Raw genomic sequence first — 13,152 nt, forward strand, 5'->3', positions numbered from 1 at the left:
CAAAACGTTCAGGGATTTGGGGCCCAAAGAGAAGAGGCAGTGCCTGAAAGGTCTGGCATTTTAAAACCTGAGCTGCCAACCACTGCATGTAAGAAAGAAGTGCTTGTGTTAACGCAGGTTCAGCTATACAACTAACCTTTCTCAGGGAGATTTTTTTCTTTTTACTAGAAGGAATAATGTAGTGGGGAAAAAACACAACTCAGAAGCCCTGGTCTCTCATCCTTGCTCTGCTACCACACCACCATGTGACTTCGGGCATGTCACCTCAGACTCTTGACCACACAAAGAGATAAGATGGAATGATCTTTCATACCCTCTCCCTTATTCTGTACCTTAAGTAAGAACAATACAGGAGAATGTATATGAATAAGATGGGATCTCCCGAGGGATGGGATGGGTCCACATCCCGTCCTGTCTCAGCAGAAAGGCTGGTTTCCCTTTCTCTGGCATTCCAAGTATGCAGCACATGTTACTGTGTGGGAGAAAGAGGTCTCCTGGACCTCCTTTGGGCCCTAAGTGTAGCCTGAGAAAATAACCGATGCTAATATCTAACAGAAAAGAAAAGACACAGAAACACATTAGTGTAAAACTTGTTTCCTTATAACACCAACAAAATCATGCCAAACTGATTAGCGAATATTGGAATCAAATGAAGTTTTAAGAAAACATGTTAATAAATCTTAATTATTCTGGGCTTTTGCTACAGAAGGAAAATGAAGAAACCCAAAACTACTAGAAAGATCAGAAGTCACTTAAAAAAAAAGGAACACAGAACTGAAACAGGGGCACACAGATGGTTCACCAGGTTAAGGGTCCGACTCTTGATTTCGGCTCAGGTCATGATCTCATGGTTCATGAGTTCAAGCCCTGAGTCAGGCTCCCCACTGACAGCACAGAGCCTGCTTGGGATTCTCTCTCTCTGCCCCTCCCCTGCTCGCATGCTCTCCTCAAAACAAATAAACTTAAAAAAAAAAAAAAAAAAAGGAACACAGTGTACAGGATTTTAATGAAATATAAATATATAACCAATTCACTTGCTTTGTTGCAAAGAGGTAGTATGTCAGTAGAGGTCAAAACAGGAAGTATTTAGAAGTCTGCTTACAACACATCATCTGGTTAAACTGTCTTAAACTTACATGTGAATTAGAGATCCAGGGCTAGATTTAGTCATTTACCAGATTTAGTAAACAGAAACTTGGGCCAGGTTTTTCAATGCCTCCTGGCAAACACAGGCTATTATTTCTTAAGTATTTTGATAAAAATGAAGAAAATATTAAATGAATTAAATGAAATATTCAATGAATTTGCTTATGCTATAATCTTGGAAAAGTATGCTTGATAGATGTACAAAATACCACCTCCTCCTATTTGTGAAACTGTTCACAGTTAAAGAGCTGTCACAATTAAAGACTCCTCCTGACTCCTCTGAGTCCCCTCTGAAATGTGTACTGATGCACAGGAACTGAAGAGGAGTTAAGAAAGGTTAGGTGACCTAATAAGCAAGGTCATGGGAGACCTAAGCAGAGGGACCAGGATGAGGCCTTCTTCTAGACAGAGACACTTAAGCTACATTGGGCTTTCCAAGAAAAAGGACACCAAAATAATATCTTTTATTTTTAGAAAGGAAGTTTTGGTAAAACGGAGCAGGGCCAAACAGATGTCCCAAAGCTTTTTATGCCACTTCTACCTAATCTTTTCTCACACAAGGATAAATTTTGGTTGGTGAAGTCAGATGTACCAGAGAAAAAGGGATTCATCTTAAAAAGCTTGTTTTAAACATTAACCTCCGTTTCTCTTAAGATTTGTTGGTGGGGGGGAGAGGGGGGACAGATTCATGCTAACAAAGAAATTAGCATTCTTTAACAGCATTTTCCTCAGGATGAAGTTCTTCGTGGTCAAGGATTTCTTTTCTTTTTCTTTCTTTTTTTTTTTTTTGGTATTTCATGTCAACCAGCAGAAGAGAAGCACAGCAGGCAGGATAAAAATACTTGTTTCACATGAGCCAGCAATTCTACTCCTAAGTATTTACCCTAAGAATTGAAAGCAGGGACTCAAATAGAGACTTGTATACCCATGTTCACAGCAGTGTTCTTCACAACTGCCAAAAGGTACTAACAACCCAAGTATCCACCAACACAGGAAGAGATTTTTTTTAAATGTGGTACAGACACACAGTGGGAGTATTATTCAGCTATAAAAAGGAATGGAGGGGCGCCTGGGTGTCTCGGTCAGTTGGGCATACAACTCTTGATTTTGGCTCAGGTCATGAGATCGGGCCGTGTGTTGGACTCTGAGCTGAGCATGGAGCCTGCCTGGGATTCTCTTTCTTCCTCTCACATTCTCTGTCTAAAAAAATTTAAAAAAATAAAAATAAAAAAGGGTATGGAATCCTGATATGCAACAATATGGATGAACCTTGAAAACATCAGATTAAGGGAAATAAGCCAGACACAAAAAGGATAAATATTTTGTGATTCCACTTACATTAGTACTAGAATAGGCAAATTCAGAGACAGAAAGTAGAAAAAAAGTTGCCAAGGGATGGCGGTTGGAGAATGGGAAGGAATGGTTTAGTGGGTTTGGTATAATGAAAAAGTTCTAGAGATGAACACTGGTGATGGTCGTACAATACTGTAAATACACTTAATGCCATTTTGAAAGCGCAAAACACATTATGTATATTTTACTAAAAACACAGAAAAAACCTGCTTGAAAAATGGAAGCACCAGAGGGAACTATCTCGTCGAAGATTAAGAGTATGTGAAAAGACGAGAGAAGATGGCAACTAGTGTACCCACAGGTCATCCATGCACTGATCCAATACATGCTAGGTAAGTGCCAGCTATCCACCAGGGACTATACAAAGCCTTGAGAATGGAGAACAAAACAGACTTCAGCTCTCTTCTGAGAGACTTTAAGAGTCTAATGGGGAATACAAAGAAGTAAAGAGACAATTATAACACCAACACAACTTGGCAATTACTGTGATAGGAATCTATCCAAGAGAGCACACTGAAGTCACACTCAATGAGGGGATGGACAGAAAGGATACCTGAAAGAAGTAAAGTCTAAGTTGTAACTAAAAGAATGATATTAAGAGGGCAACAGAGTACTCCAGAAACAGTAATTGCATATTTTAAGGCATATTTTAACAGCACGTTAAATTCAAATGAGATTAGGGGCACCTAGGTGACTCAGTTGGTTAAACATCCAACTTCAGCTCAGGTCATGATTTGAGCCCCCTACCGGTAAGTTTGAGCCCCCTACCGGGCTCTGCGCTGACAGCATGGAGCCTGCCTCAGATCCTCTGTCTCCCTCTCTCTCTCTGCCCTTCCCCCACTTGCACGTGCCCATTCTCTCTCAAAAATAAACATTAAAAAAAAGTTTCACAAGACTGGATATGGAATATGAGAGAAGGGTAAATGGCAAGAGAAGTAGCAGATGGAGAGCCAGAGAATTGCTATGTGCACTGGAAGGAGAGGAGAAAGGTGGCCAGAAAGGTGGAAAAGGACAGATGCATGAAAAGCAAGGAAGCTGGTTTCAAGGAGGAGGGCTGGGCCCAGAATATGATGTATCTCAGAAAATGCTCTAGGTGTCAAGAATCTGTATTCTGCTGTTGTTGAGTGGAATATTCTATAAATTCCAATCAAATCAAGTTAGTTTGTGATGTTCAAGTATTCTACATAATGATTTTTCTCTCTGCTTATACTATCAATTGAGAAAGACTTAGCAAAATCTGACTATAAATTGTCCATTTCTCTCTGTAGTTCCATCAGTTTTTATTTTGTGTATTTTAAGGCTCTGATATTCATACATAAACATTTATAACTGTTATGTCCTCCTAATTGGTCCCTTTTTATCTTTATGAAATGAACTTCCTTATTCTTGGCAATATTCTCTGCTCTCAAATCTACTTTGGTAGATGTTAATACGGGCTGAACAACTATAAACTGGAGAAGAAAAGATACACGTGAATGGAGACTGGATTCAACTACTGATATTAAATTCACCAGAGTAATGAAAATGGAAACTAGATGATCGAATGGTAAGAAATTAGTGAGTGGTGGGGGGAAAAAAAGACCACAGGAGTGGTAGATGATACATAAAAGCAATGTCCCCACTAGAGAAAATTTATCTGGTTATTTAAAAAAAAAGTTTTTACAAGTTTTTATTTATTTTTATGAGACAGAGAGAGAGAATGAACGAGCAGGGGAGGGGCAGAGAGAAGAGGGAGACACAGAATCCAAAGCAGGCTCTAGGGTTGGAGCTGTCAGCACAGAGCCCAATGCAGGACTCAAACTCGTGAACTGCGAGATCACAATCTGAGCTGAAGTTGGACACTAAATCGACTGAGCCACTCAGGCGGCGCCCTTAATCTGGTACTTTTAATGATTCATAGACTTATTCATAAAAGGAATTCATTAGAAATATCTTAACATTTTTTAGTGGCTCATAAAGAACAGACTTGGAAAAACAATTCTCACTTTTGACTTGTCTGTAGACAATATGCCAAGAATGATGCACTTCTAAGAAACTCTAGGCTGGAGGTACTTATTCCAACATACAATTGATCTTTACGTTCCCTTTTAACAAAACTTAGGCCACTCTGAGGATATCATATAGCACTCTTCCCCAACAACTGCCTTTAACTTAAAATGGAAGCATAAGTCCTCAACAAGGGGTCCCATATCCAAAGATATGCAAAGTCTTTGGGCTTAATCACTTGCTTCCTACATCAAAAAATGGGAGCAAAGCAAAAATGAAAACATCTTTCTGAGGCTTGAATCCCTGAGGTAGCACTACTGAGTTTCATTTATATTGGTGGTCACTGGCTTCTGTAAGAGCTGAACCCTTCTGATAATCTCATGAAACTAAAAATGCTCTCTCGAGGAAAATCTCATATATCCAACCTTTGCAAATGATTTCAGGGGCTCATAGACCATGGATGCTCAAGGTAAGAAATTTTAATTTATGCCTGTTTATAGTACAGAAAGAATATATAGAGAGTCTCCAATCCAGTCACACCTTTTTATCAAGCAAAGTTCTCTGGACCTCATGTGTTACAATGAATCCATAGCGGACTTAGTTAAAAATTGTATTTCTAATGAAATATATATTGAAAGAGGATTCACCATACTTGTTTTGTAAACCTTGATGTGAACAATAGCCTTCCCAGTAAGGCCGAATTAGCAAGGCTATACTCTAGCAACTCTGGAATCAAATGCAGTCTCTGCTTACTTTGCTATCCATGCTATTTACCCATGGCTCAAGTTAAGGCCCATTCCAGGTGAGCCAAGCCACAGTCAACCCACTGCCAAATGATGAAGGACTTGCTGGTTTAACCCTTACCTGTTGCTATGCTTGGACTTTTCTCGGTCCTTCTCCTTGTCTTTCTTGTGTTCTTTGTGCCGGTGTTCTCGATCTTTATGTTTATCTTTGTGTTTATGAGAATCTGCAACCGTAAGAGATGAGTCAGTTAAGAAGAGTCATAAGCTATCTCCTGCCCACCTATCTTGACAAGTTGGTCAAGAAGCACAATGACACGATTCAAATGGAAGGTAGCCATAATAGCACACTCCACTGGAAGGAAAGATTTCACAAAGCCACCCAGACAAGGCATCCCATTACCCTGCCTCTAAAACCAAGACATGTGTTACAAACATGAAGGGGAAATGGGAATGAATTCTACTATAAAAGGAAGTAACAGTTTGGCATTCTTCTCCCTGTATCTGGTAGTATTGAGACTAAGTCATAAATGATACAAAAGGATAAATCTTGAACACTGACTCTCAAGATGAGATGGTTATCTATGTAAGTTCTGGAAAATACAAACCTTAGGAGATATGCTTTTAAATCAACTTTAATAAAGTATAATTTCTATGCAGAAAACATACACATTTTTAAAGATACAGTGTGGTAAGTCTAACAAACATATGCACAGGTGTAATCCCCATCACAATCAAGATTTAGAACAATCCCATCACCCCCAGAACGTTTCCCTTGCATCCATTCCCTGTCAATCCCCATCTTCCTCCCCAGCCCCCTCCTGCTGAAAGCAACCACTAATTTGCTAGCACTATGGATATGTCTAAAGTTTTATATAAATGAAATCATACAGGATTCACTGTTGTGTCTGACTTCTCAGCATGATACTTTTGACATTCATCCATGTTGCTGGATCTATCAGCAGCTGGTTAAGATTTTACTGCTGAGTGGAATCCCACTGTTATGGATATACTGCAATTTACTTATTCACTTGTTGATGTACATCTGAGTCGTTTCTAGGTTATCATGAATGAATCTGCTATGAACATTCGTATATAAGTCTTTTTGTAGACATGTTTGCATTTCTTTTGGGTACATACTTAGTAGTGAAATCACAGGGTTATATAACTATATGTTTAACTTAAAAAAATTTTTTTAAACATTTATTCATTCTTGAGAAAGAGACAGAGCATGAGCAGGGGAGAGGTACGGAGAGGGGGAGACACAGAATCTGAAGCAGGCTTTAGCCTCTAAGCTGTCAGCACACAGCCCAAAGTGGGGCTCGAACCCACGAACCGTGAGATCATGACTTGAGCTGAAGTCAGACACTTAACCAGCTGAGCCACCCAGGCACCCCAGTATATGTTTAACTTTATACAAAACTGCCAAACTGTTTTCCAAAGTGGTTGTACTATTATATATTCCCACCAATATGCGTTAAGAGCTCCAACTGCTATAAATTCTCTAACACTCAGTACTGTCTTTAATTTTAGCCATTCTAGCAGGTATGTAGTGGTATCTCACTGTTGTTTTAATCCAGCTTCCTAATTAAATAACAGGCATCTTTTCACATGCTTACTGGCCACTCATGTATCTTCTTTGGTGAAGTATCTCTTCGAATCCTTCCCTCATTTTAAAAACATTTGTCTTCTTGGACATCTGGGTGGCTCAGTTAAGTGTCTGACTTCAGCTCAAGTCATGATCTCACGGTTTGTGGGTTCAAGCTCTGCACTGGGCTCCACACTGACAGTGCAGAGTTTGCTTGGGATTCTCTCTCTCTCTCCTTTCCCCATGTGCACGTGTGCTCTCTCTTTCAAAATAAACTTAAAAATATATGCACACACATACGTACATACATATATATGTACATATCTGTATGTATGTATATGTATATATACACACACACACACATATGTATGTATATATACATGTATGTCCTCTTATTGAGTTTTATAAGAGCTCTTTATACACTTTAGATTACAATTTTTTGGCTGGATATATGTATTGTGAACTTTTCCTAGGAATTTTACAGAGGTAAAGGATAGGGCACATTTTAAAAATTATAAAGATATCCAGTTGTTGTAGCGCCATTTCTTAAAGAGATAGCTCTTTCCTCATTGAACTGCCTTGGCCTATATGTTGAAAATGAAGTGACCACATAATCTTAAGTCTTATTTCTGGACTCTATGACACAAACACACACTATTTTGACTACTATAGTTTCACAGTAATTTTCTTTTCACAGTATGTTCTAAAATCGGGTTATAAAAGTAGTTTTGTTCTTTTTCAAAACTGTTTTGGCTACTCTACGTCTTCTGCATTTCCATGAAAGTTTTATTTTCAGTTTGCCAAATTCCAAAAAGGAGAAAAAAACAGCTGAGAAGTTTGTTTTCACAGGACAATGTGGAGAAGTGACATAAAAAAATCATTAGGTCTTTTAATCTGTGAACATGGTATCTCTCTGCATATTTATGTTAGTGACTCTTAAATTTTATTGTATATGAGAATTATTCCAAGGGCCTATTAAAAATGTGGCTCACTGGGGTCAGGTCACAACAATGCTAAATATGAATCAATTGGAAGTTTATGTACCCAAAACATGTGTGGTGGTTTTTTAAAATCTGTCCAACAAATTCTTTGATACTTCTCTGTTCAAGAAGTGTAGCCTAATTTTCTTCTCCTTGAGTATAGGCTAGATCTGGTAACTCGTTCCTAAAAACCAGGATGAAATGGAAATGTCAGTATGAGACTTTTGCCACCAGGTCATGAATGGTGCTGGATCTTTCTTCTTGCGCTGGGGGGAGCCAGGTGCCATACTGTTAGGACACTCAAGCAACACTAGTGGAGAGGCCCATGCAGTGAGAAAGTGAAATTCTAAGAACAGCCATCGGAGAAAACAATCTCAGAAGTAGGTCCTCCAGTTTCAGTTACGTCTCCAGACAACTCCAATTTCGTGACAGACCCTGAGCCAAAACCACCCAGCTAAGCTGCTCCCGGATTCCAGGCCCACAGAAACTACATGAGAAAACAAGTGTTTGTTGTTTTAAGCTATAAACTTTGAGGTAACATGTTTTGTGTAACACATGTTCTGTGTAACAATAGATAACTAACAATAACGTGCAGGCAATGTGCATGCTCATCCCATTCCTGGCTCACAGCAAAAAAAGCCACATTTGGCATAATCCACTAAGCATCTATCCTGTGCCAGGCCCTAGAGAAACAAAAATTTGATGACCATATCCCTAGTATAAGAATTCTCATCCCAAAGAGATGGGAAAAATAAAATCATACGGTGTCCAAAAAAAAAAAAAAAAAAAAAGAACTTAAACCCAATCTTCCACTTAGCACACAGAACCCTCTAACTTCTTGAAGTCTCAAGTCTAGAATTATAAAATGCTGACTTAATCCAATACACAAAGGTGGTGACCCCTGTTTACAACAGTAATAAATACCCACATTATGTCTGCCCCAAACTAACAACTTACGGTTAAAACCACAATAATAACAAAACATGCCACCAGCACTACAACCTGGAATGAAGTCTGTGTGTTTTGATTTTGTCTACGGGTCAGATTTAACAAATAAGAAACAGAACATTAGGATCTGCTATTATGGCCAGAGTAATGGCAAGGACACAATATTTTTTTTTTTAATTGCTCTATGTATAAGTTAACACATACATAAACAAACAATATTAAAAAGACTAGAAGACAGACACCCAAATGTTAAAAGTATCTCTCTGTGGTTGGTAAATTTATGAGAAAACTGAGATTGTGTGCTACTTTCTTTGCCTTGTTTTCCAGTTTTTGCCCATGATGAATCATTTATATAATAAAAGCTATTTTTAAAAATCACCAAGATTTGCCAAATACTCATATACACAAGGAAAAAGTAGTTTAATTCATTAAAAAGCACTAAACTTAAAAAAAAAAGGAAACTAAGTAAAAGATGAACTGATAGTAATTCCAGGTAGGTTTCAGGGAACTATTCTGCCAATAGCATTATCTTTTTAAGGGCACAAAACTTCAAAACTGATTTTAAAGCCAGGTCAGGTCTTTTAAAGCAATTGCTAATCTAAAAACTCATAACTAAAATGTCTGGTAAGAAACTTAAGGCTGTAGCTAATAATCCAATGATATAAATAAGACTCAGGTCAAAGATATAAAATCAAGTGCCTTAATTTCAAAAGACGTTATTACATATCTATCGTATCGATCATATGCTCAAACTGTGCTATGTGTGACATGACAGGTACCAGAAACTCTAATATATGACAACTTCAAATATGTGAATGGCTATAGTATAGATCCACATGGCAGGCTGGGTCCTCCGAGGAGAACTGACAGAGAGGTAAAATGAGACACCTGCAGAACACCAACCATGTATAAACAAACACAATTACCAACTGACAGAGAAACCATAGAGATGATCTACACCAGGTAAATTGATAAATAACCTCCACAGATGCATACAGAAGTACTTCCAGGTAAATGATATCTGGAATTTGCTTTAAAATATGCTCAAGGCAAGAAAAAAAATCAGGGGGATATGGGGAAAGATGAAACAAGATTGGCAAAAAGTTGAGTTACTGAAGTGGGGGTGTAAGATACATGGAGTTCATTATACTACTCTCTCTACTGCTGTTCATGTTTGAAAGTTTTAATAATAAAAAGCTGAACACTATCTTTAAGCTTCTTCCCTTCCAATCCCTTACTTTTTTATGACATAAGGATACAAGGAGAAGACTAGCTTAGCCCAAGAAAGGATTTGTGTTAAGGAGCAGAGAGAGAAAAGTTTGATAGATAACATTAACCCAAGAGCCAGGGTGTCCTACTCTAAGGGTGACAGGGAGCCACTTCAAACAGAAAAGGAACAAAATAAAAGCCATACTTAAAGAAGATTAATTGAAGGGCAACATGAATGGAAAGGTAAAATCAAAATAACTAGCTAATGGTTTTTTAAGCAGTCTAGGAAAAAGTGATAGCAAGGAGTGGAGAAAGAAAGGGAAAATGTAAAAGCATGCTGAAGAAAATGGAAATAGAACCCAGTTCCAGGAACTCCACAGATTGTGTATAGTAAATACATTCAGAGGAAGAGTCAAAGAGGACTCAAAGACTGGGTGTAGGTGATTAGGGGAACAAGGTGCTTTCACAGACACAGGAAAGCTGTGCAGAATGAAGATGGGGGTCAGGGGGAAGAATGGAGAAATGATAAAACTAACTCAAGTCATATTATACTTAGGGTAACAGTAGACCATCCAACTACAGATGTTGGTCAGAAGAGAAGCCAGTAAGTGAAAAAGTGAAGCCAATAAGGGCAAACTGATCTATGTCCCTCATGGTGAAAATATTTATAGAAAGCAGACTAAAGGCCTTAAAGATCACTTCAATAAGTATGTACCCCTTCCCCTTAACTGGAATTCATCTAAGAATAGATGCTGTTAAAATGTTTTAGAGAAAGGATCTTGCCACTTTAAGCATCTGTTAATGCAAAAAGAATGGTCTTGAACTTGACTGATAGATTAGAAATGTAAGATGTAAACCACTACATATAAAATCCCTAGAAAACCTCATTGGTTGTAAAGTCAGGTCACCTAATAACTTGACAAAAACTGTTCCAAAGGCTAGCATTAAAAATTTTGAGAAGACTTGGGGGGATGACCCCTGAAAGAAGGCAGCCTTGAGGAAACAGGCTAACTGCTAATTCTTTTCACTGACTTCACTGGAGTTATAAAGACAGATAAGTAAATGAACAAACAGAATAGCAATCAACATCTCTTGCCAATATTATCTAAGGTGTTCCTTAAAGTTAATAAAGATTTTAAGTAAAGACACTTCCAAATGACAAAAGAGGAAAGTACCTGTGTGTCCTCAGGACATAATTCTCAGGACAAGTTGCTGGCTAGCATAACATAAGGATTTGATGGTTCGTGTGCAAAAGAAAAGGAAATCTTTTACTACTAGATTCAGAATTATATTCTTAGGGTTAATTCAGGTACAACCATTTTTAATATATTATTAAATCCAAAGTGTCCTGCTGAAGTTTCATCAGACATGAGCTCAACCCTCAAGGAGTTTACAATCCAGTAAGATATTTAAGACACGGAGCCAAACAACCACGGCCCAAAGCAAGCAAGAAAAAAGGGGCACTAATATATGTGCCAGAACCATGCTAGAGTACTCAGAAACACAGTTTTATTCAATTTTCTTATGACTCTTCTAAGAATATATTCTCGCCGTTTCACAGAAGATAATATTAATAGCTATCTCCAATTAGGTGAGTTCTCCATGCAAGTTAGTAGGCTTCACATGTCATCTCTGGTTTTTACAACTCTGAGTGGTGCCAATTTCCTCAAATCTGAGACACATTTTTGCCTCTTTTAACATCTTAAAAGTGCACATAGTTCATTAAAACTCTGTGGAGGGGGAATTTGGCAATGTCTAACAAAACTAACTTATACACAACTTCTTTTAACCCAGCAACCCATATCTAGGAATTCAGCCTGAAGACACACTCCCAAGAAAGAAAATTTATGCTGCTCCATGCATATGTGAAGGCAGAGAAAACCTTTTTAAATTTGAGACTTGCTAAAATAGATTAAATTTCGTTTCTTAACCCCAAAAATCTCAAATGTCAAATGATTAACATTAAAGCAACAGTGTCTTTATTGCATCATGATGCTCATATTCAGAAACTATGCAAACTTTTTATAAAGGTAATAGACATTTTCCCAAGTCTACACATGAAACATATGGATGTCATGACCTCCCCATCTCTTAATTGATGGCAGAATTTTCTACTTTACTGCCCTCCTGCTATCTTTCATTAAGGGTAGTAAAGCAGTAGAATTACTTAATTTATGGACATTTTGAAAAGAGTCTTAAGGGTAAAGATAATTGGGGGTGCCTGGGTGGCTCAGTTGGTTGAGTATCCAGCTCTTGGTTTCAGTTCCAGTCATGATCCTGGGGTCATGAGATGGAGCCCCGGGTCAGGCTTCATGCTGAGCATGGAGCCTGCTCGAGAATCTCCCTCCCTCCCTCTCTCTCTCTCTCTCTCTCCCCCCCTCTGCCCCTCCCCCCAGCTTGAACACACGTGCTATTTCTCTACTTTAAAAAAAAAAAAAAAGAGTAAAAATAACTGAAACAAGGCTTAATGACTCCTTTGTTTCCAAGTGAAAAGTAGAATGATGAGGGGAAACAACCAGAGAACAAGAAGAAATAAAGAGCCAGGGTCCAAGAGGGCAGTGAGGAGTAAACTTAGGCTCCCTGGAGGAGGCAGTGTGTGAGCTAAGTCTTACTAAAGGCAAAAGGGTTAGCAAAGTAGAAGGAAAGAGGGCATTCTTGGCAGATGAACAACTCAAGTCAACTGTCAATTATTACTGTTTGATTTTGCTGAAAAATTCATCTTCTTCATGACTGAGCAAAAATTAAGTGCAATCTACTTTCTGCCAGCTAGGAAATGACAGAGTTGATTCTTGCAAGGGGCATATTAAAAAAATAAAATTCCAGAGTTATATTTAATTTGCCTCTCGAAAGCCATGTGTTCCAAAAGCAGTGTCTTAAAAAAAGATATAGATGCACTCCTACTTCTTGTAGCTTTAGAGTCCTAATCTTCTGCTTAGATAGAAAGGAAACCACATACCTAAGAGTAAGAAACTTCAGTATCAAGTAAGTCCAGCAAAATTCAATCCAACTCTTATCAAGTCCCTGAAAGCTGGTCTAATCCCAGGCTCACAATGAAGCTGCAGGTTTGGAAACCAGGTAGAGAGTCAGCTCCATGTTGTCAAATCAGTGTCAAACCAGGCATAAGGAAAGAGTTCATTTCCCATTAAGAAAACCAGATACACACACACACACACACACACACACACACACACACACACACACA

General features: G+C 38.3%; 1 protein-coding gene across 1 annotated transcript in view; it reads right to left on the reverse strand.

The window, feature by feature from the left end:
* TOP1 (DNA topoisomerase I) overlaps positions 1-13,152 on the reverse strand; it is a 94,928-nt gene that overhangs the window by 57,554 nt on the left and 24,222 nt on the right. The window contains exon 3 of the mRNA XM_049650789.1: positions 5,350-5,452. Within this exon, the coding sequence (XP_049506746.1) occupies positions 5,350-5,452 (103 nt within the window). The remainder of the gene's footprint in view (positions 1-5,349; positions 5,453-13,152) is intronic.

The sequence above is a fragment of the Panthera uncia genome (assembly GCF_023721935.1).
Source record: "Panthera uncia isolate 11264 chromosome A3 unlocalized genomic scaffold, Puncia_PCG_1.0 HiC_scaffold_11, whole genome shotgun sequence".
In the NCBI taxonomy this organism is placed as follows: domain Eukaryota; kingdom Metazoa; phylum Chordata; class Mammalia; order Carnivora; family Felidae; genus Panthera; species Panthera uncia.